Genomic DNA, 24,141 nt, shown 5'->3' with positions numbered 1-24,141 from the left:
CGGCCGCTGGCCCTGTTCAGCCCGCTGCCGGTCTGGGGTTCTGGCTGCCGGCCCCTTGCCAGTTGGGGTCCCGGCCGCAGGCCCCGCTCAGCCCGCTGCCGGTCTAGGTGAACGGAATCCCAGGCCGGCAGCTGGCTGAGTGGGCCGGCGATGTAAGATCAGCATTTTAATTTAATTTAATTTTAAATGAAGCTTCTTAAACATTTTGAAAACCTTGTTTACATACAACAATAGTTTAGTTATATAATATATAGACTTATAGCGATAGACCTTCTAAAAAACATTAAAATGTAGTATTGGCATGTGAAACCTTAAATTAAAGTGAATAAATTAAGACTCGGCACACCACTTCTGAAAGGTTGCTGACCCCTGTGCTAGGGGAATTCTCTCCTGGCCAGTTACGTAGCTTTTGGTGCCTCTTTATGCTGCTCTGGCCCTTTTGCACATCATAAAGGAATCAGAGCAGGGGCAAGGATCTCACCTATAATATATATGTGCAATTTATTCATTACTTTCCTTGTAGGACCGACATTTTGAATGCTATAAAAGAAAAAAAACCTTCCTGTTAGAATGAGAATTTTATAAAAGAGTCTGATGTAACAGAGAACCATGGTAGAGAGAACATAAAAATATCCCATATATTTACAACTAGTGATAGTTAAATTTAATGTAGTAGTACATCAGTTCTAAAACAGTGATGTGGTAAATATCCAGATGCCAATGACACTCACTGTACAGCAGACTTCAGATACTATGAGTTAATTTCATAATAGAAAACCATAAAAGAAATTGGACTGTATTTAGTATTTGAGAGTGTTTAGCCTTATCACTAAGAATTTTTCATGTGGTTCCATATAATGTGTCTCATTAGATATAAAAAAGAGAGAGGGAATTATGACTGTGTGACAAACATTACTTACTCAAGATTATTCTGCAGATAATAGAGAACTCCAAGCTCATTGAGGGTTCGAGCATTATCTGGTGTGTCTTTGCCTAACGTGAGCTCTTCCAGCTGCAAGGCTCGTTGACGTAGAAGAGCAAATCCAAACTAAAGCAAAGCACAAGGTAACGAAAGTCCATCAGCATCAAAAGTTTAACATCTACGACTGAAATTCACCCCCATGCAGAGGGCCAACAAAAGGCCTTTGTGCCAAATAGACCCCATGTAAGCCCTATTATGAGAATTAAGGGTTGCATAGGCCTTTTGTTGGTCCTGTGCATGGGGGTGAATTACACCCAGTATGCCTCCGTGAAATCACAGAATCATAGGACTGGAAGGGACCTCGAGAGGTTATCTAGTCCAGTCCCCTGCCTCATGGCAGGACTAAGTATTATCTAAACCATTCCTGACAGGTGTTTGTCCAACCTGCTCTTAAAAAACTCTCCAATGATGGAGACTCCACAACCTCCCTAGGCAATTTATTCTAGTGCTTAACCACCCTGACAGTTAGGAAGTTTTTCCTAATGTCCAACCCAAACCACCCTTGCTGCAATTTAAGCCCATTGCTTCTCCTATCCTCAGAGGTTAAGAAAAACAGTTTTTCTCCCTCCTCCTTGAAACAACCTTTTACATACTTGAAAACTGTTATCATGTCCCCCATCAGCCTTCTCTTTTACAGACTAAACAAACCAATTTTTTCAATCTTCTCTCATAGGTCACGTTTTCTAGATCTTTAATCATTTTTGTCACTCTTTTCTGGACTCTCTCCAATTTCTCCACATCTTTCCTGAAATGTGGCGCCCAATACTCCAGCTGAGGCCTAATCAGTGCGGAGTAGAGCGGAAGAATTACTTCTTGTGTCTTGCTTACAACACTCCTGCTAATACATCTCAGAATGAAGTTCGCTTTTTTTGCAACAGCGTTTCACTGATGACTCTCATTTAGTTCGTGGTCCACTATAACACCCAGATCCTTTTCTGCAGTACTCCTTCCTAGGCAGTCATTTCCCATTTTGTATGTGTACAACTGATTGTTCCTTTCTAAGTGGAGTACTTTGCATTTGTCCTTACTGAATTTCATCCTATTTACTTCAGACCATTTCTCCAGTTTGTCCAGGTCACTCTGAATTTTAATCCTATCCTCCAAAGCACTTGGAACCCTCCCAGCTTGTTATTGTCCGCAAACTTTATAAGCGTTCTCTCTATGCCATTATCTAAATCATTGATGAAGATATTAAAAAGAACCAAACCCAGAACCAATCCCTGCGGGACCCCACTCATTATGTCCTTCCAGCATGACTGTGAACCACTGATAACTACTCTCTGGAAAAGGTTTTCCAACCAGTTATGCACCCACCTTACAGTAGCTCCATCTAGGTTGCATTTCCCTAGTTTGTTTATGAGAAGGTCATGTGAGACAGTATCAAAAGCTTTACTAAAGTCAAGATATACCACATCTACCGCTTCCCCCTATCCACAAGGCTTGTCACCCTGTCAAAGAAAGCTATCAGGTTGGTTTGACATGATTTGTTCTTGACAAATCCATGCTGTTACTTAACACCTTTTCTAGATGTTTGCAAATTGATTGCTTAATTATTTGCTCCATTATCTTTCCGGGTACAGAAGTTAAGCTGACTTGTCTGTAATTCCCCGGGTTGTCCTTATTTTCCTTTTTACAGATTGGCACTATATTTGCTCTTTTCCATTCTTCTGGAATCTCTCCCGTCTTCCATGACTTTTCAAAGATAATCGCTAATGGCTCAGATATCTCCTCCATCAGGTCCTTGAGCATTCTAGGATACATTTCATCAAATCCTGGTGACTTGAAGACATCTAACTTGTCTAAGTAATTTTTAACTTGTTCTTTTCCTATTTTAGCCTTGGATCCTACCTCATTTTCACTGACATTCACTGTGTTAGACATCCAATCACCACGAACCTTCTTGGTGAAAACCGAAACAAAGAAGTCATTAAGCACCTCTGCCATTTCCACATTTTCTGTTATTTTCCCCCCACATTGAGTAACGGGCCTACCCTGTCCTTGGTCTTCCTCTTGCTTCTAATGTATTTGTAGAATGTTTTCTTGTTACCCTTTATGTCTCTATATATTGTGACAAAGTTCTTGCTCTACCTTGGTGGGTCTTGCGCTTATTGGCAGATTTGCTCGCCTTGGAGCTTCACGGCAGCCCTCAGCTTGGCTGTTTTTCTGAACCCACAGTCCAGGTCGACTCCTCCTGTGTCTGACCAGGAGTTGGGAGGATTTGGGGGGAACCCGGGCCCGCCCTCTACTCCGGGTTCCAGCCCAAGGCCCTGTGGAATGCAGCTGTCTACAGTGCCTCCTGGAACAGCTGTGCGACACCTACAACTCCCTGGACTACTTCCCCATGGCCTCCTCCCAACTCCTTCTTTATCCTCACCACAGGACCTTCCTCCTGGTGTCTGATAATGCTTGTACACCTCAGTCCTCCAACAGTCCGCGTTCTCACTCTCAGCTCCTAGTGCCTCTTGCTCCCAGCTCCTCACATGCACACCACAAACTGAAGTGAGCTCCTTTTTAAAACCCAGGTACCCTGATTAGCCTTCCTTAATTGATTCTAGCAGCTTCTTGATTGGCTGCAGGTGTTCTAATCAGCCTGTCTTAATTGTCTCCAGAAGGTTCCTGATTGTTCTGGAACCTTCCCTGTTACCTTACCCAGGGAAAAGGGACCTACTTAGCCTGGGGCTAATATATCTGCCTTCTATTACTCTCCTATAGCCCTCTGGCCCGACCCTGTCACAACATCCTCTATCTGCTATGCTCTGGTTTTGCCTTCCCTTTACAATATGTTCTAGTCTTCTTAAATTTTTCAGTCCAAACAATCTGTTTCAATTAATTTCTTAGGTCTTAAGAACTCAAAATGGAATTCAAGCTGATGTCGTATCAAACCTTTATAAAAATATTCCTGAAGGATTTTGTAAAGCTTCATAGAAAGGCTTCGTATGGCAATACTTGTCATAAATGATGTGGAGTGAGAGTAAAAAGTGTGATCAGATACTTCAGAGACCTCTTTGATAACACCCCCAGCCCACACTAATAGTTCTAATAAAAAATGTTTGTGTAACTGAAATCAATATGAAAGTTGACAAAGTGAAATCCCCATGAACAGATTTTATTTTTCTTTAAATAACTGTGGTGGGAAGAGTGACATTTCCATTGTTTTTCTTTATGTTGCTTCAACTATATAGTTCCTAGCAGAGTTCTTGTACTATGGGTGCTTCTCTGCCTCTATGAGGCAGAGACTGAACCTAAAACTAGAATTCCCCTAGGAGCTTTATGGCAGGAGAAACAGAAGAAAAAAAAAGAGTAAAAAAAAAAACCATGGAAGTGCCCTAAGGAGGGAGTATACGCTTAGGGCTTCATCCTTAAACCACTACCAAATATAGTGGTTACTGACATTGTCACCAGTGTGACACTGTTATCTACGGTAGTAGGCACTATGCACAGTAGTGTTGTAGAATTAGGCCCTCAGTTACCTCCTATAGAGCACTTTCTCTAGTTTCCTTTCAACAACATATAGTCTCAGCATGAAATCTGAATCCCCAAAGTCTGATATTTGGAGGGTTTCTATATCCACTTATTTATTCTCCATCACTCACTACTATATTCCAGTTGTACTTATCCGCCTTTATTTCCAGTGAGGTTGAAAGAGCAGATATCAGTGCTGCTCCTAAAGTGGTTAAGCTGGCAAACTTTCAATTATCAAAAGCACTTAAGCATCAGATTTTCAGAACACCTCCTCAAACAAACACACTTCATCATCCATACAACAAAGCCACAGCTAGCCCCTATTTTGATTAAGTATCAAATCTTTACCAAATTGCCTTTCCGCCTTGCTGCTTTTTGTCGCATTTTAAAGGATTTTTTCCTCAGCTGTTCAGCTTGTTCATATCTGAAAATAGTTATTTAAAATGTTAGAAGAACACCATACATGGCAACGATATACATTTTGGGTTAGATTTTCAAAATGCCACCTAAGTGACTTAAGAGCACAAGTCCCCCTGAAAGTCACCTAGGTGCTTTTGAAAATCGCACTTTTTGTCAAAGATAGAAGTATGCAAAATACTTATGACTGCGTTAGGAGTGTTAACAGGGTAGCAAGATTCTTCTGTTACCCCTCCCTCTTAGCGGGCATTGAAATCCTGCATAGAAATGCTGACTAGTTGTAGATAGCATGTCTTAATTCCACCCCAAATATAAACAGATTCAAGTTGCTTTCTGCGTAGAGAGAACTGGCGAGTAAGACAAAAACTCTAAAGGCAGTGCTAGAAACTTCCTAGTTTGAAGGAGAAATTTAGGCTGAACTATTATGTTATTGCAACTGCCCTTAAAAGAAAATCTCCAAGAAAGAGGGGGTGAGTTTGGATACAAATCTAGAGTGCGTTCTGCAACTGAGAGGGTAAGGACTCAGAGTCTTGGTTTTCTATGGTTTGGTTAGAGAGTAATTTGCAGAAGAAGAAAGAGAAGAATTTTGGCAGTTTCCTCTAGAATTACATGCAAGTATAGGAGCTTGATCTGCAGAGTCAACAGTACAAACTGTACCAAAGGACTTTTTGAATGAGTGTTACACTTAAGTACATTTCCCGGAAGAGGACTCCTTCCCTTTCTTCCTCCCACTTCCCCCAATATCACTAAGCTACTTGCAATGAGCACTAGGAAAGGAATTGCCTCATAAGAAGTGTCAGGATATCTTCAGTATATTGAAGTATGTATTGGAGAAGAAGGATGGTCTTGTCATTAAGGCACTGGATTAGGACTAAGGCGATCTGGGTTTTGTTCTTGGCTCCACCAGAGACTTACTGTCACATTGGAAAGGTCACTTAATCCACGTGCATTAAGTATTAAGGATAAATCATTTTGCTCGTATGTAAGTCTTCCCTACTCCATAGACACGGTGTTAAAATAAAACAAGTAGAATTTGGATACATTTATCCTTCGGAGAACCTATAGAAATCTGCAACCGGACTTGTAAATTCTACCTACACATTTGCCTGGAGCTAGTAATTTGTTTTTGATGGACAAGTAAAATATCCTTAAGATATTTTTCCCTGTTATCATCAGTTACCTACCTCCTGTGTTTGGGCTGGTAAGTATTCACAACTATTTTGCGAGGGTGACAATTGTACCAATACAAGGGCATTTTTAAAAAACATTACTTTGTTATAACTATATATTTGAATACTGCACAAATATGTTTACTAATCTTTTTCTAGACCCCAAAAAAGGTCTCCTCCTCCTCTTGAAACAAGCACATAGTTCTCATTAATATTAATAACAGTTCTGCACATGCATCAAAAGGAAGTTAAATCTATTAAAACGTGTAATCGTAGAAACAGACAGACAATGTAACAACCTCAAAAGACTTGCATGTTATGACAAATCCAGGAAATCACCAATACGATTAATCTTACTTGTTCTGTTTCTGGTATAATGTTGCAAGTGCATCCAGTTCCCGAGCAACCCTGGGATGTTCAGCCCCATAAGCATTTTCAGAGATTTCCAGAGCCTGCTTATATAACTGCTCAGCATTTCCAAACTTCTTCCACTGCACATAAACTCCTGCTAACTGATGGAGGGACTGTGCTACCCTTGGGTGATCTGGATCCAGTGCAGTCTCCCGAATTTCCAGAGAACGCTGCAGAGGAGCAACTGCCTGTAATAAAAGAGTTGAGACTGTGACTAGAGCAGGTAAGATAATGTACAAAAAAACACTGCAATACAAAACATCCTATCAAGCACATACTATGCTCTGCTTCAATTCCTTGCTTGCTTGCTGTTACATGGTATTCCCTTTGGTTCCTAGATGCACTTACCTGGCTGAGAAGACCTAGATCTTTTAAGAAACGTCCCAGAGTTTCATAAAGATCAGCCAGACAGATCATATTTTCCTCTCCCTCACAGCTTTTCTCATATTGCTTTAGAGAGTCAAAATACTCTGCTGCCATTGAACTCTTATCTTTTCCGACAAGCTGCCAGTAACTCAGTAATTCTGCAAAATGCCCCCTGTTTTAACAAGAAAAAATAAGTAAGAAGTAAAATACAGAACACCAAATCTCAGTGCTCAGAACCAGCTACCCTGCTGGATGGCAGGGTCTAAGGAAGGGGGAATATGCACATCAGGAATTTTCCCTCATGCTGCAAAGTGGCTGCAAAGCGGCTCTGTGAAGGCTACTGTAGTCCAGCAGTCAGAATGACCCATGCAGCACCTTACTGGTCTCCCAACTGTGCAGCAGTGAAAGGACAGAGGGTCTCTGCATGACAGTGGATTCACTGCCCCACCCCCATGCACACCTACACACTACCATGCTCAGAGCACCAACGAGCAGGGTTCACGCTACACAGGGATATACCTAGCTGCACAAAAGGGATAGGCAACAGAACAGCACTGGTTCCCATGCCTTGGGTGCTTTGCAACCGGGCAGCCAGGCAGGATATCCCATAAGTGGTATTACACTAGATATCTCCGTATAACTTTATACTTAGCTATTTCTTAGCACCCTTCAGCCAGCTTTCAATCCCTGCTATATGGTTACATATTGGTATTGGTCTAGTTTAATTTCTTCCCATATTTGTGCATTTTATCATTTCTATTATTTATTTTTTAAACAAAACATTAAAGACACTTTATTTCATGCCTTTAACTTGACACTAAACCATTTCAATATGTTTATACATACGAAGGCCCTGGCTACTCTCTTACCTTTTGTAAAGATTCTGAGATACAAAGAGGTTCAGGAGACACTTGTGTAGCTTCTGCTTGTTGCCTTCTTGTTGGAAAAGCCAAGGAAGTTCATCTGCACTTCTCCAAGTCACTCTGCCTTGACTAATGAAAGAAAAGCAAACAAAATAAAATCCCTTTCCATTCCTAACATTTAAAATTATAGGGCTTGATTTGGAAAATAGTAAGTCATACAACTACATGGACAAACAACCAGTTAGCATCTCTTATATCACCAATTACCTGACTTGTGTATGCAATTTCCCACCCGCTTTTTGTGAAAAGGAGGTCTATAATATGAAACTATTAACCACAGCTTGAATCAAAGATCCAAAGTTTGTCTTTGACTCTTTACAATATTAACAGATCTACAAAACTCAAGAAACCCAGGGTAATGCAAAAGCAAAATGTCCCCAAGTTATCTTTAGACACACCCTCGTTTACTGACATGTTTTCATGCAAACTGAAGTTTTACAAAATGGTAAACCCTGTACCCTGTGCGTAGCCTGAATTTCTAGGCTCTGTGCCCAAATAGTTGACATGACAGTTGAGGAAGGTATTGTTTCCTCCACCATAGATTGCTCCTATGTTCTCAGGCCTATAGAACCTGTGTTTCCTCTGTGTCCCCCCCTCCATGGCAGATTAGTATGGCCACTGATTCACTGGCCCCATGCCCATGTCTTCCATAGCCCAACACTGTTTTGGTCCTTGCAAGTACTGAAGTGCAGAGAACTGTGCTCCAAAGCCCACAGTGGGTACACTTCAGGTAGAGTCTGAAGCAGCTATGAATCTATGCCTAGAATAGAAGTGGCTGCATCAATAATAATCTGAACTGAACAGGATGAGGTTTAATGTTACACAGTAACGGACTGCTTCAATGAATTAGGCAGAGAAACCATTTGAAAGAAAGTAAGAAATATCCGCTGTAAAGACTATAACATTTCTTGTGTTCTGAGGAGTTCTGAAATACCTTAGCTGCATGGTGAAGTAGTCTATTAGTTTTTCTCGGTAAGTAGAAATAATCTTTTGACCTTCTTCCATGTATTCTAGTTGCACCGTTTCCCAAGCCTGGAAAAGAAGAGTTATAGTAATCAATATATGTCTGTTACATACTAACAGTGCATGGGGCTCCCTACAAGACACAAATGGGAAACAAGAATCCTGTGCTGAGGAATTTAAAAATCTTTTTTTGCTAAAGGGATCTTCAACTTGAAAGCAAATCAATTTTAAACAAAATGAGTTAAGAGAAGCTACAAAGGCCCAAGGTATTTAAGAAGAGGAAATATACCATCATGTGGGAGAGGGAGCGGGGAAAGGATGAAGCCTGATATTTATTTTTCTCAGTAACAATAATTTCATTGGGTCTTTCGTGTTCACCCTTTACCTTGGAAACTGTAACTCTTTTTGTTGCCACTAACATCATAGTTTTCAAATGGCCTCCCAGGCTTTGCTGGGAAAGGGGAAGAAAATGGAGGTACAACTAATAATGCATATTTACTTTTTGTGAAACTAAAAGTTATACATTGTTGGCATTCAACTATAAACAAAGTACTAAATTAGACTAAAGCTCTTAGATTTATCACTTGCTTAAAAATTAGCATTCTCCTTTCCCCTTCAATTCTGGCTTGATTTTTAGTAGACAGTATTTTCTAGGACTGCTAGAGTTAACAATCAATGAAAAAGCAACTTTTGAATGCTGATGGTGAACAACATTGATCATCTTGGAAAGAATTCTCAAGATAGCAGGCACTGATATCAGATCAGAACTGAAGGGAGAAAAAGTGGGAGAGAAGACATGCATATAATCAAAATTATGTAGTTTGAAGGCTGATATCTAGTTAACCACCAGGGCTAGAAATTAATGTATAACTGGCAACTTCGGATCTCCCACTTTCCATGGTGTACATCATTTATTTCTAGTCTTGTTGGTTCTCAAGACCTTAAAAATGGTCACAATATTTAGACCAGCAGTGCTCTTTAGCACTGGTCCAGGGCTTAATAAAGCACTGGTCCTGGACCTTGGAAGCAATGAATTTTTTATTCCAAGGAGGGAAAAAATACAACACTTAGCATGGCTTTGCAACCATTCAAATAGTCTACAAAGTGTCTTTTTTTGGTGCCTGCCTTAATTCTTGACTAAGTCAATGACGGTTACATAACAAAATTAAACAGATTTATATAGTATGCTTGTATCTCTAAAGGAAGACAGCAGGCCATACTGCTTTGATTTACCTTGTTGTAAATCTAGAGAAACATAAGTGGATTCAAAGTTACTCTTAGAGTTACACCGATGTATTTAAGAGCAGAATTTGGCAAAATATTTCTAATTTAGTGGAGTATTATTTGCATATGTCTAAATGTACGGAATCTTACTTGGAGGTGCTGAAACTTTAGCAAACCACAGCCATATGTCAGCATACACATCTTGTGCAGACTGTGAACTAGAGAGGCTAACATGGCACAGGATAGTTCGGGATAAAGTTCCATCAGTTCTGATTCACTCACTCCATTGTGGCTAACACTGATGAGACAGAGAACCTGTGTAGCCAAAAAAATAATGCTTTAATAAATTTAACAACTGCTCACTGAGTAACTCAGGTATACTGAATCCCAAGACAAATACTGAATGCTAGGTTTTAAAACACAATATAGGCTTCCTTGATACATTTAGTACACAAAGTACATCATACAGTTACCGAGGGTGGGGTGAAAAACAGGCTTCACAAATTAGTTCCACCTAAAGATGAAGTTATGGATGTATAATTTAGGCAAAACTCTGCTAGGTTACACTGGTGTCAATCTGGAGTCAATCTTATTGGTTTCAGTGGAATGACTCAAGATTTATACTGCAGTAAATAAAGGCAGCATTGGACCCAACATGGCATGACGTCAGAAATCTTTCCAAAAATATACAAAACCATGTCTCTAATGAACATTGTTACCCAAGTATTCTAAAAATATTTATGTAGTCTTTCTTTAATACAGTAACTGGTTTCAAAAATAGGGACTATTTAGACTGGAAACATTATTGAAAGGGTAAATTCTTCATCTTTGGGGTCCACATAACTAAGACTGTTACGCAAATTTGTCAATTTCCATTTTACGACAGCAAATTAAATACATACTTTACCCTTCAAAAGGTGTTTTGTTGAAGCAATAAGGGAACTTCAGAGATTGCAGCTGCTCGAGACGCTATGCAGTACAATATAAATACCTTAATCTCACAAGAACTACATGCACCAAAATTGCCTGCAAATACCATTTTAAGTATTACTGCTTTCACATTCTGAGACAAATTTGTTCCTCATGTAACTTCAATGAGGATGGATTCGGCCATTGATTTTTTTTTCCATCTTAGAATAACCCAAACATTGGATACTGGCTCTTGAATGTTTGTGGATCAATATCTTAACAGAAGGACACAAGATGGAGCACTACTTAAGTGTCTGCTATAGACCACCAAATCATACTGGAAAACAGAATGACTGGCTCCTTAAGCACCTAGCTATAAAGTATAGACCAAAAAAAAGCCATGTTATTATGGGGACTTCAATTTGAGTGAATATGGTGGAGGGCTCATGCGGCCAGTTCTAAAATGTCCTCAGAATTTCTAAAAGTTACAGATGATCATTTCCTAACTCAAAAAGTGTTTCATCCAACACAGGGGAATTTTGTATTAGACCTTCTCTTGACTGATAAAGAGGAATTGATCACAGAACTAAATATTGGTAGTTGCTTAGTGTAAGTGAGCATAGCTTGATTATATATGTTAAGTGCAAAACAGGACACAGTCCAAACTAGTGCTATATATATTTGGCACTTGAATAAGGGCCAGTTTCACACAACTGAAAACAATTATGAGTCTAGTCAACTGGGAGAAAGAATTTACACAGAAAGATGTGAATGATAATAGAGAACTGTTTAAGAACATTTTACCGAAAAAGCCACAATGCAGAAAGGCAGGCTAAACTGGTCAAAAAATAACCCATCTTAGAAGGGAAGTACATAATGAATGGAAAAAAGGGGAAGCTGATGGTAATGAATATAAATCAGAGGCTAAGAATTGTAGAAAATTGATAAGGGAAGCAAAAGGACACCAGGAATAATTTATGATCAGTGGAGTTAAGAAACAATAATAAGAAGGAGTTTTTCAAGTATATTGGGAACAAAAGAAATCCTAACAATGGTACCAGTCCATTACTAGAGGAAAATGGTAGAATTCTTAATAATAATGTAGAACAAGCAGAAGCATTTAAACAAATATTTCTTTTAGTATTTGGAAAAAAAGACAGATGATGTAGTCATCATGTGATGATGAAATATTTTCCATGCCACCAATCACTCAAGAGAACATTAGACAGCCCTTACTAAAGACAAACATATTTAAATCAGCTGGTCCAGAAAACTTGAGTTTTAAAAGAGTTGGTCGAGGAGTTCTCTGGATCATTGGTGCTGTTTTTCAGTAACTCTGGAAACACTGGGAAAGTTCCAGAGAACTGGAAGAAAGCTAATCTTGTGACAATATTTAAAAGAGATAAATGGGATGACCTGGGTAATTATATGCCAATCCACCCGATATCTCTCCTGGACAAAATAATGGAACTGCTGATGCAGGACTCAATTAATAAAGAATTAAAGGAGAGTAATACAATTAATGCCTCTTGACATGGGTTTATGAAGAATAGATCTTGTCAAAGTAACTTGATATCGTTTTCTGATGAAATTACAGGTTTGGTTGACAAAGATAATAGTGTTGATGTAATAAACATAGACATCTATAAGGCATTTGACTTTGCACCCCACAACATTTTGATTAAGAAACTAAAATAAAATAAAATCAAAATGGGACACAATACATGGATTGCAAAAAGAAAAGGAGGACTTGTGGCACCTTAGAGACTAACAAATTTATTTGAGCATAAGCTTTCGTGAGCTACAGCTCACTTCTTCAGAGGAATGCATCCAATGAAGTGAGCTGTAGCTCACGAAAGCTTATGCTCAAATAAATTTGTTAGTCTCTAAGGTGCCACAAGTCCTCCTTTTCTTTTTGCGGATACAGACTAATACGGCTGCTACTCTGAAACTAAATGGATTAAAAACTAACTAATTGATAGATCTAAAAGGGCTAATTGTGATCCTTGGTTGTATAAACAGGGGAATATCAAGTAAGAGTAGTGTTAATATTGTCTTTACTCTGTCCAGTTCTGGTGTCCACAATTCAAAAAGGATGTTGATAAATTGGAGAAAAGAGCCACAAAAATGACCAAAGGATTGGAAAACATGCCATCTAGTGAAAGACTCAAGGAGCTCAAACTATTTAGTTTATCAGAGAGAAAGTTAAGGGGTGACTTGATCACAGCTTATAAGAACCTACAGGAAGAACATAACTTGATAATAGAATACTCTTCAATCTAGCAGACAAAAGTAAAACAAGATCCAATTTAGACAAAATTAAAAAATAAGGTGTAAATTCTTAAGAGTGAGGGTAATTAACGATTGGGACACCTTATCAAGTGTTGGGGTGGATTCTCCATCACTGGAAATTTTTAAATCAAGATTGGATGTTTTTCTAAAAGATCTGCTCCAGTTCACAGAGGAAATAATTCAGGGAAGACCGATGGCCTGTATTACACAGCAGGTCAAACTAGATGATCACAATGATCTTTCCAGCCTCATAATCTATGAAACTATAAATTATAGCTTTGAATCAATGAAAAGTCCTCAAGTACTTTCTTTTTATTTAATTCACAGAAACTCATCCGGAGGAAAGGGAACATGTTCCAAAAGTTTCCATTGCATTTTTTGCTTACCTCTCTCATAAGGTGTTTGTCTTTATCGTTCAGCATGGACTCCTGAACTGATCGCAGAACAAGTCTGTATAGTGATACTGTATCTTGACATTGGAAACACTGTTGAAGGATTTCATCAATATTTCCTGCACTTCGACCACTGAGCGAATGGACAAGATTAGCTTTTTTAATATGTTAAATTTGACAACCACAAAGTGAATTTAAGCTATTAAAGATCTTCATCTTGTGAAGTGTTGTGTGCCCTCAACTCCTACGGGCTTCAGGAGGTGCACAGAATCTTGCAGGATTAGAACCCAAAGAGTTTAACACCTGAACACATCTACCAACATATGCCATAAGAGTCTCCCTTTTGTAATAATAAATAAATAATAATAATAAAAAGCAGCGATATAGGATACCTTTACTTTAGCAGGCAACGGAATGGGAAGAAGATCATATCACATAAAGAGACAGAAATGTAAAAAGAAAAGGAGGACTTGTGGCACCTTAGAGACTAACAAATTTATTTGAGCATAAGCTTTCGTGAGCTACAGCTCACTTCATCGGATGCATTCAGTGGAAAATACAGTGGGGAGATTTATATACACAGAGAACATGAAACAATGGGTGTAACTATACATACTGTAACGAGAGTGATCAAGTAAGGCGAGCTATTACCAGCAGGAGAGTGGGGGGGGGGGGAAGGGGGAGGAGGAGGTGGTGAAACCTGGGAGTAGATGGGTCATTACACAAACTAAAACTATTTCCCCATGTTTATTCCCCCGCCCCACCCGCTGTTCCTCAGACGTTCTTGTTAACTGCAGGAAATGGCCCACCTTGATTATCACTACGAAAGGTTTTCCGCCCACCCACCCACCCCGCTCTCCTGCTGGTAATAGCTCACCTTACCTGATCACTCTCGTTACAGTGTGTACAAACCCAATTTTTTCGATCTTCCCTCATAGGTCATGTTTTCTAGACCTTTAATCATTTTTGTTGCTTTTCTCTGGACTTTCTCCAATTTGTCCACATCTTTCCTGAAATGTGGTGCCCAGAACTGGACACAATACTCCAGCTGAGGCCTAATCAGCGTGGAATAGAGCGGAAGAATTATTTCTCATGTCTTGCTTACAATACTCCTGCTAATACATCCCATAATGATGTTTGCTTTTTTTGCAACCGTGTTACACTGTTGACTCATATTTAGCTTGTGATCCACTATGACCCCCAGATCCCTTTCCGCAGTATTCCTTCCTAGGCAGCCATTTCCCATTTTGTATGTGTGCAACTGATTGTTCCTTTCTAAGTGGAGTACTTTGCATTTGTCCTTATTGAATTTCATCCTGTTTACTTCAGACGATTTCTCCAGATCATTTTGAATTTTAATGCTATCCTCCAAAGCACTTGCAACCCTCCCAGCTTGCAACCCCTCCCAAATTAATACTCTTATTTTATAAAGTGTGTCCCCAGCAACTAAAAATAAAATATTTAAATAATAAAGAACAAGCAGCAATTGTGAGCCACCAACCACAAGCGTCCTCCTTTGGAGTCTCTAAAGTGAGACTGCTGGCCTTTTAAAAAAATACGTGCTAGATCAGCCACAAGTTGCTGTGCTCAGTTATGTTCTTTGACACAGTAGGGAGGATTAATCCTCTCCACCTGCAGAAATTACAGGGTGAAATCTTATGTCCTGTATTATGCAGTAGGTCAGACCAGAGGATCATAGTGGTGCTCCCCTGGTCTTAAAATCTTATGGGCTCATCTACATGGCCCCAAAGTTTGGACTATGTGGGTGTGAAGTGTTCCACTGTAACTGTCCCATGTAGACACTGCTAGCGCAAACTAAAAGGTGCTTAGTTCACATTAACAGAGACCCGTTTGAAGAGGAATACGTTAACGCACACTAGGTATCTTTTACTGCACACTAACAGCAGCATTCTCATGGGGCAGTCACAGCGCCGCACTCTGGTGCGCACTGGAGTTTACACCCCCATAGTCTACACTGCAGCACAGTGTAGACTTAGTCTAGGATGCAAAGCATCAGGCACATCAGCAAACCCAACAGCCCACAGACAAAGCACCTCTCAAAATAAAAGGAATACTTCTCAATTAATATTTAAAAAGGGAATAAAGGGACTGACAGCTACAAAAAGAAGAATGAAGCGAAAGGATGGAGAGAAACCTGGATTTGGTTCCTGGATTCAGAATAGGGAGAGGATCATATACATATATTCAGATTCAGTGGGTACCTAAATATTTAGCATCAAAATCGGATAGATCATTAATTCTTTATAGTGCTGTTTTCTTTTCTTTTTTATAATAAATGGGGAAATAACTTTCTATTTTCTTCTGCTAAAGCAATTTCATCTCAACAAAGAATAATTCTGTTTCAACTGAACATTTTCTGATATGCTGATAAAGCAATTTGTATTTTTAAAATCTACAGACTCACACAATAATGTCAGGCCATCTCAACTTACCAAGCGATCATTTTGCCCAAAAGAGTGACATACAAAGCATTGCAAGTTGTGGCAGAACGACAATGTTTCTCAAGTTTCTTCTCCTAAGACAAGTATTAAAAAAAACATTATAAGCCAATGTAATATTAAGCACTTTGAAGAGTTAAGGATTTGACACTAAAACACAGATTGTGGATGTTAAAAAAAGCACATAACTAGTGTACAAAACATTGTGTGTTTTTTCTTTAAGTGGGATATATATAAGTGGAGGCTTCCTCCTGAGAGCTACATCATCTCAGGATATGATCGACATCTTGTTAGGATCAGACTCCATGGATAGGATTCAAAATGTCTTCCTTTCACATGTCCAAGCATTTTTACCGCAATTACATATTATACTAAAACAGGAGGACATGTCTGCAGAAAGATGGGTAAAAGTATAGTTCCCTTACTAGTAATTTATACTATTCCATCTGAATTTGGTGCTATCAGCCTCTGGATAAAAATATTTACACCAAATCCTGTGTAAAATGGCTATACGTTAACTAAATAAAACACATTTTCCTGGCTATTGAAACATTAACAAAAATAAGCTTTTGTCAGCTCATTTTACTCTTCCACATCTTCAATAAAATTTATACTAGACTCTAGTGTGAAATACTTTCAACAGAATTACAACAGACATACCTGTTCGTTGGTCAATTTAACATCTGCACAGCTACATTCTGCACTAATGAGACATTTCACATCTTTAGAATTCAATGGCTCAAGATGAAGAGTTGGCCACAACCTTTTAGTGGGAGAGAACAAAATTACATTCAAATCCAGCAAAATAGTATGTGAAAGAAAAGAGACCTAACTATGTGACGGGGAAAAAAAGATGTCAATGCAGAAATCTGAAACTACACTCTTCTGCTGTTAAAGAATTTTAATAATACAAAGTCACATTTGTATTTTTAACCTTGCCCTAAGATGGCTGACTACATCAAAGTACTGGAAGTCTGCAAGTGCACATGACTATGTTTAATATGCACTATATCACCTTTAATGGGGAAAATCAAAATCCAAAATTCCCACTGACTTCAGTTGGTACAAAATCAGACTCAGATTTTATTCTGCAACCTATCTATATGTATAATAAGTATATTCAAACCCAGGCTAATTTGAAACCTCCTCAAAGAACAACGTACCTCCAAGCCTGCGGACATGTTTCCACGTTCACAGATACAATCACCCTTACATTCACTGGCAGTGGATCTATCAGCCATTTCATATGTTTTTCAGCTTGCTTAAAAACAAGTTTCAGGGCATTAATTCAAAATTCATTAAAAACAAATGCCACAAATCACCGTCGTCTCATTAACTGTTCAGCCCAGTGAAAACAATCTTCCAACGCCTCTGTTCTCTTAAAATTGTTCAGGACCACATTTTTGATATAGAGCTAAATTCCCCTTTTTATGTGCAGCAGCATGGTGACAACTTAAGTAAAGCAGTTAGCGTAGTATCATGTAGACTCTCGCCACCTAAAGATTGGATACGTGACCCGACCCACAAATCAGTCCACAATTTTGGACCCACCCCCGCAGATAATGCAATGAGACAAATCAAAAGGCAACATACTCTGGCAAATTCCATAAATACCACGTTTTATGGATAAAACAAATGACAATTTAATTCATCTAGTAAAACTGCAAATTATTTTCTACATATATCACTCCAAGTTTGTTTTGCATTTGTAAAGGCCAAGCAGGTTGGAAATGTACCTGTATTTGGTCTATAGAGTCAATAATTATGATAATGCTGCCTTGGTGACGAGCAGTAAGTTTTTCCAGCCAACGAGGAAACTCTTCCAAGAGCTTAGCTGGATCCAATGTTAAAGGTGACACTAACCAAGAATGCTGCATGAGCTGCAAAATTATAAACATGCATAAAAATATTGCATCTTAAGAAATGCTTAGGGGAGTTGGACACAAGATAAAATCATTCACTCCTGGGGAGCTGATTTCAAACAAGTCCATCCAAAGTTGTTTTCCCTTCACTGCATATAAGGAGCAAGAATTTAAGAAAAAGGAGAATGTTTTTTGAAGTTCTTGTGTATTTAATTTTAGATGGACAATGTGAGGTTAAAAATCCCATGGGACCATCTGGGGAATAAGAAGTGCGGAAAATGTACAAATAAAAATGTGAAGATTTTTAACAACACAGGGAAGAGTTGATTTAATCTTTCTGAAGGGCTCAGTACTATGCAGCCCTGAGTGTCCTCTTTTGAAGATAAAGGGAGCCCAGATCTTGGCAGAATCAGGCCCCTCATTTATTCAACACATATCAGACACGTACTTCTAAAACAAATTAACATAGAAGAGTAATAGTCCAACTATAGTGGCGTGCCAACTGGCAAATGCAGCTTCAGGTTTCTCAATGCATAGACAAAAGACATGCCAACTGCTGCTTTCCTTGGCCAGATGGCAGGAAATAGTAAAAGAAGCTTATGTCGCTTTCTTTATAAACCATCAATATTTTTCAGTGGAATCATAATTGATAACAATGTATTATGAAAAGCCTCAGAGGTGATATTTTAATATATTTCTGATATATTATCAACTCAACAAAATGCGGAAATCATCATCTGTATCACCCTGATTTGGTACAGACAGGGCCAAAAGAACTTTAAATAGATTCATATGTGTATATACACACACAAACACACACACACACACACACACACACACACACACACACACACTCAATGAATAATGCTACATGTGCTAAACAATAACTAGAGTACCTTTAAAGTAAGCCGTTTAATTATTAGTGCAGATTCTGAACTGGCAGACAAGGGCTTCCCAACAAAGTGATAGAGAATTAGCGTGTTTGGTGAATGCTTCTGTTGCAGTTGAATCCTATTGGGGCAAAAAAAACACACACACATTCCCAATAGCCCACATTTTTCTAAATATATTCTTATTTCCAATAAATATTATTGTAGATTTGTCAAATGTAATTATATATTTTAGCTTGGCACCTGCAGTATATACATAATAAAATAAGTCAGAAAATTAATCATCCATAATCAAATATTTTCCATCAGAATTTTCACTTTTTATCTCCACTGGACTAGAGGGATTTTCAGGTACTTGCTACATTCACAGATTACAAAGATAAAACATCAAAAAGAGGAGATCCTTGGGGGAAGGGTGGGTAATGAATGCCCTGATGGCATCAGCATTCAAGTGTTACTCATCGGAATACTGTCAGTTTATTTTATGGCAGTAGGTTCTGTTGTAGATCATGAGTGACCGCAAGATGCATTTCTGCAATAGGTTTCTGGATTTGGATCCTCCCTTCCATTTACCTCAGCGGGGGCACTTAGCGGAGGTGAAATTTTCCGTTGTAACCACCACCACCCTCATTCTCAGAACAGTGCACAGCTCCCTGTGTAGGAGTTGAGTTGGGGTTCTCCGTGGCACTCTCCCCTGTGGGTTGTAACGGGTGCCTAGACTTTAGAGGGTTGCTTTTGGAACTTCAGTATTTTTCTAATGCTGGTTTCTCCTGCTACCGTCTAATGTTGTGCTGTTCTTGTTTGAAGTGTAATTTTAAAAAAATATTAACCATTTTTAAAAATACCATTTTGACAGGAGAAGAGATTTGCCAGAGCCTGGTCCTCCAGACACAAGAAGAGGTGGGATGGGTGCTGGTGCTGCCACTAGATCATTTAGACGTTCATAATACTGCAAACAGAACAATTTAAGTTACAAGGGCTCCAGTATTAAAGAAATACATATCCTGATTAATTAATATACTGATTAATGCATCCTCCAAATATTTAAGCACATACTTAACTTTAAGAATGTTTAGTTCCATTGTAGTCAGTGGACTAAGAGTAAAACAAAATATATGGATATAGAAACAAAGTGGTTTTGTTGTTGCTTTTTTAATGGGGAAGGAAGCATGGAAAGTGCTAGAATCACTAAAAACTACTATTTAATACCTCTTCCATAAAAAGTTTAAAAGTAGAAAATAATTTTTAAAAATTAGTTTGGGATGAATTTGCAGTACTAATAAATATGACTGACTAGTGGCATTGGTACAGTAAGACCTAGTACAAGAAGGCATGCAATTCCCTCTGCACCTCTGCTAATGCACTGCAATCTTGGCCTGCCAGATCCCAGTGGTGTTCCAGACTTGTGTCTCATGAGAATGTATTACCAACTGGACTAAATTATTGTGTTGTGGTTTTATGAGGTGAGCAAATGTCCATTAGGGACTAGAGTGAGACAAAAATCCATTTTGCCCCTGACAAGGCAAATTTGAATGTAGACCTCCAAGCATGGAAGGATGGTCCAGTGGTTAGTGCATTAGGTTTAATTCCCTGCTGCACCACAGACCTCTGTGTGACCTTGGGCAAGTCACTTAGCCTCTCTGTGCCTCAGTTACCCATCTCTAAAATGAGGATAATAGCTCTGCCACACAGAGTGTTGTGAGGATAAATACAGGCACTCAGATACTATGTTGATGGTGGGCACATAAATAACTAAGATAGATAGCCAAGGATAAAAGGATAGTGTTCTAATATTCTGTGTCACCTACTGCTACAAGTAGTTACACTTGATTATATGGAACTGGCTATTTTTAGAAGCTACAAATTCTTATAGAACCAGAAGTACAGAATAATATGAATGAAGAATAGCAGAGCATATTCCTTACAATTCTAAGAAAAGGAATTATCTCTGTGTTAACTTTTTAATTTCCATTTCTAAAATAAGTTAATCAAATTCACTGGAAAAACAGCATTCAAACTTGTCTCTGTTCAGCTTTCATCTCTATTGGAGGCAGCACAGCAGACTGTATCAGGTTTGCCAATAACGTATGGGACACAACATCTACCAGTGGGAGATGGACAGTTTTCCAGGACTAACTCCTCACATTTGATCCCTATCATTACACATTTTGCATTCCAAAACCCCATAGAAGAGATTCTCTCCCATGATGGCCTCGCCCCTGAGAGCGCTGTGGCTGTGTAGAGGAGCCATAAAAGCCCCTGAGCCAGGGTTCCCTCGGTACAGGTACTGCATAGGACAGCTGTTGGCTCACTTAGATCGTATCTAACAAAGAAATTATACAACTTTAACTATTCCCGTATGTTATTAAAGTGGTGCAACCCCCTAGTGTGAACGAAGTTCTAGGTGAATGGTATAGCTTATTCCTATAAAGGGTGGAGGAACAGCTACGCTGGTATAAGGCACCTTTATGCCGCTATAACTAGGGGTTACCTTGATTTAACTACTTCAGTAGAAAATTCATATCCTTAACTGAAATAGTTCAATCAGTACAAAAAAAGTGGATAGACCAGGGCTAACACAGGACCCTTCGCAAGCCCTGAAACAGGGGGTGAGGTCATAGTGCATGGTACAACGGCCATTTTGAGAAGCTCCAGGTTGCCGAGCTGTTCAAAGGCAGTTCAGGGAGGGCTTCTGTAATTTAGAGCAGTCCCCTGGACTTCTTAAATTACAGCATGGGCCATTTTGGTTCCCAATCAGCCCAAAATCCCAGGGACAAAACGATGGCTTACAGCCACCTTTGCCCCTCTTTCTCAGAGCTGTGCTTGTGCATGCTGCATCTCCAAGAGGCGCAAGCATAGAGTGTCAGCCAGTTCCTCTGGGACGCACAGCACAGCATGAAAGCACACCCACTTATTCAAGCAGCAACATAATTCCCCACCAGAGACACTTTTCGCGGATTCCTCTAGATGTATTAATTCAACCCTTTCTAGGTGTATCTGTTTTTGACTCCTAGTTTTACAAGGGCTTACAGGTGAGGCAGTCCAGGAAGTAATGAGCATTTCAGTACCCTTTTATTTTACTATGTCTTTCTCTCACACAGAGTCAGAGACATTAAGATTGTGGACTATGTTTCATTATCATAATCCAATTCCAACAGACCTAATTCTCTGTATTGACACAGGGCTTTCATTTGCTTCAAAAAGCTGTTTGAGGCCTTTCATTTAGACTTCAAAGTATGGTGTGTTACTCACCCTCTAAGAGAACCCCTTATTTCTAGACAGTATACTATCACGGCAACATTTCCTCCAATGGAGAAACAAGGACCATTTCTTCACCAATGACACTTTAAAACAGACATAACTGGCATTGTTCCAGAAACTAAATATATCATCTGTCTAACACATATGGTCTCCTCTAGCCTAAGGTGTAAAAGCTCCAAGGTTGTTCTCAAACATAGGTCCTTCCATATAACAGCATCATTGCTGCTCATGAAACAGAGACATTTATTTCCCTTAATCAATAGACATTTCTATCTGCTTACTTTTTCAAATCCTAGTTCACATGTTGAGTTAGAAGCCTGCTGGAAAGCTTCCATCTGTTCTTGTTCATCATGTGCATCCCACAGCACATCTCCAAAAACTTCCTCTTCAGGCGCAGTGGACTCCTCTTTATTACCCAAATCCTTGCCTTCTACTTCTGTGCTTTCACAGCCCAATATATCCTGTGTAAGAAACAAACCACATTGTAACTTATTCCTTAAAAGTATATGCTATCATTGCCCCAGATTCTTTCAACTAGGCAGTGGGCACCGCTTACATGTCATTTTGGACTTACATTTGTGGCATGAAATGTATTCCATATGGTATGGGCTGCATACCATACGGACACACACTGGACAGGACAGTTTTTATGCACTGTATCCCTTCCCGCTTTAGGTAACAATTCTGGGGTAGATGAGTGAATTCTATTCGTGTCAATGGATCTGTGCCCATGTACGCCAGCAGAGAATGTGACCAAATGAGTCCTAGTGACGCTTTATATTGAGATCTCAAGAAGCTGCTTTCAGTTTTCCCCATGATGGAGGTTACCTACAGTAACATAGTTCTTAAACTATTTTATTCAGTTGTGGCTTTCCTTACTTCCAGGTATTAATAATGCTGAAACATATGGAGGCCTTTGAATTATGACAAAACATCACTCATTTGTAGTGAATATAAATAGATTATTAAATAGACCGTGGATTTACTACAGTGCTTGCAGAATACTGGCAATATGGCAATTTTGTAAAGCCATGGATGGCACTGCCCCAGAGCCTACCATTCAAATTGTAAGCAGGAATGCGCAAAGTAGCCTCTCATGTGGAATACACAGCATCATGCACTCTACCTGTTTAATTATCTTTTCCACACAATTATAAGTTTCATACGCTCCTTCTTCCACTCCTCCCATGTGATCAATGAGCTGAAAAAGTTAATGACAAAATATGAAGCAACTCTGGGATTGACTATTAAACACAGATGCAGTTACTGAGGCATGTAGATTTAAAATATATCCAAAGCTTATATTCTTTCCAGAACAACATTCGCCACCTTTCAAAATGAAAACTACTTTGGAGGCTTAGCCTCTGGCACTGTAAGACAGAATTTCATTTAAAAATGAGATGCTTCCACCTCACCAAAGATACTTTGGCAGTGGATAAGAAGGCTTAAGGATGAGCTAGGACCCAGGAGGGTTCCTCTCTCAGCTCAGGGAAGCTAAGAGAGGACATCTGGATAATGATTTACTAAGGCAGCTGCATTTCATTGCTAATAAAGGTGCCTGTAAGAAGAAGTCATCTTCCAAGGGAAGTTGGCCGCCAAGAGAGTGTACTCAAGCAGAGCCTGAGTACGCTTCAGGGGATTATTTGTTTGTTGTTCTTTTCCTTATTTGAGTAGTCAACCCACAGGCAGGAGGAGGAGGGGACTTTGAATCAGAGTTCCTTTGTTTTGATGATATCCAAAAAAACAATACAGGAAAATGTACTATTAATGATGTGGTTAGATTATTTCTCTAACTGGAAAGTCCTGTAAAATGTAATAGGGATTTAGCATATAAAAAGTTCATAGTATTCTATAGGAATTAGAGTATAGCATAGAATTTAAACAGAGAATGCCACTTGTATATACATTTTTAAAAATCATTCCAAATTCTATAGCAGGGTTGTATTTTCCCAGAGGATGATCCAAAATAATACAGAACAGTTCTTTTCTATTAAATATTATAGGATTTTTTCATAAGGATTCTGTAAGAAATTTAGAGCCAAATTCTGCTCAGTCGCACCCCCCTGCGCAGCTGAGAATAAAACTTTGTTCAAGTTTCTGTACAGGCACAGTGCTCAATTTTTTAAATCTACAATTTCATAAAATTCAACACCATACAC

General features: G+C 39.0%; 1 protein-coding gene across 2 annotated transcripts in view; it reads right to left on the bottom strand.

The window, feature by feature from the left end:
- Nucleotides 1–24,141, bottom strand: part of NPHP3 (nephrocystin 3) — a 53,378-nt gene that overhangs the window by 14,668 nt on the left and 14,569 nt on the right. For both annotated transcript variants that reach the window (XM_077811162.1, XM_077811163.1), the window contains exons 8-23: nt 23,109–23,183; nt 22,264–22,443; nt 19,567–19,670; nt 18,728–18,842; nt 17,706–17,849; nt 17,133–17,230; nt 16,630–16,732; nt 15,964–16,046; nt 13,505–13,643; nt 10,068–10,232; nt 8,665–8,762; nt 7,677–7,799; nt 6,790–6,979; nt 6,388–6,629; nt 4,793–4,868; nt 921–1,048 (exon numbers count right to left, since the gene is read on the bottom strand). In XM_077811162.1, coding sequence (XP_077667288.1) covers nt 921–1,048; nt 4,793–4,868; nt 6,388–6,629; nt 6,790–6,979; nt 7,677–7,799; nt 8,665–8,762; nt 10,068–10,232; nt 13,505–13,643; nt 15,964–16,046; nt 16,630–16,732; nt 17,133–17,230; nt 17,706–17,849; nt 18,728–18,842; nt 19,567–19,670; nt 22,264–22,443; nt 23,109–23,183 — 2,063 coding nt within the window. The remainder of the gene's footprint in view (nt 1–920; nt 1,049–4,792; nt 4,869–6,387; nt 6,630–6,789; nt 6,980–7,676; nt 7,800–8,664; nt 8,763–10,067; nt 10,233–13,504; nt 13,644–15,963; nt 16,047–16,629; nt 16,733–17,132; nt 17,231–17,705; nt 17,850–18,727; nt 18,843–19,566; nt 19,671–22,263; nt 22,444–23,108; nt 23,184–24,141) is intronic.

Source organism: Eretmochelys imbricata, chromosome 2 (genome assembly GCF_965152235.1).
Source record: "Eretmochelys imbricata isolate rEreImb1 chromosome 2, rEreImb1.hap1, whole genome shotgun sequence".
In the NCBI taxonomy this organism is placed as follows: domain Eukaryota; kingdom Metazoa; phylum Chordata; order Testudines; family Cheloniidae; genus Eretmochelys; species Eretmochelys imbricata.
The sequence above is the reverse complement of the archived record's forward strand: the minus strand, read 5'-3'. Positions and strand labels throughout refer to the sequence as shown.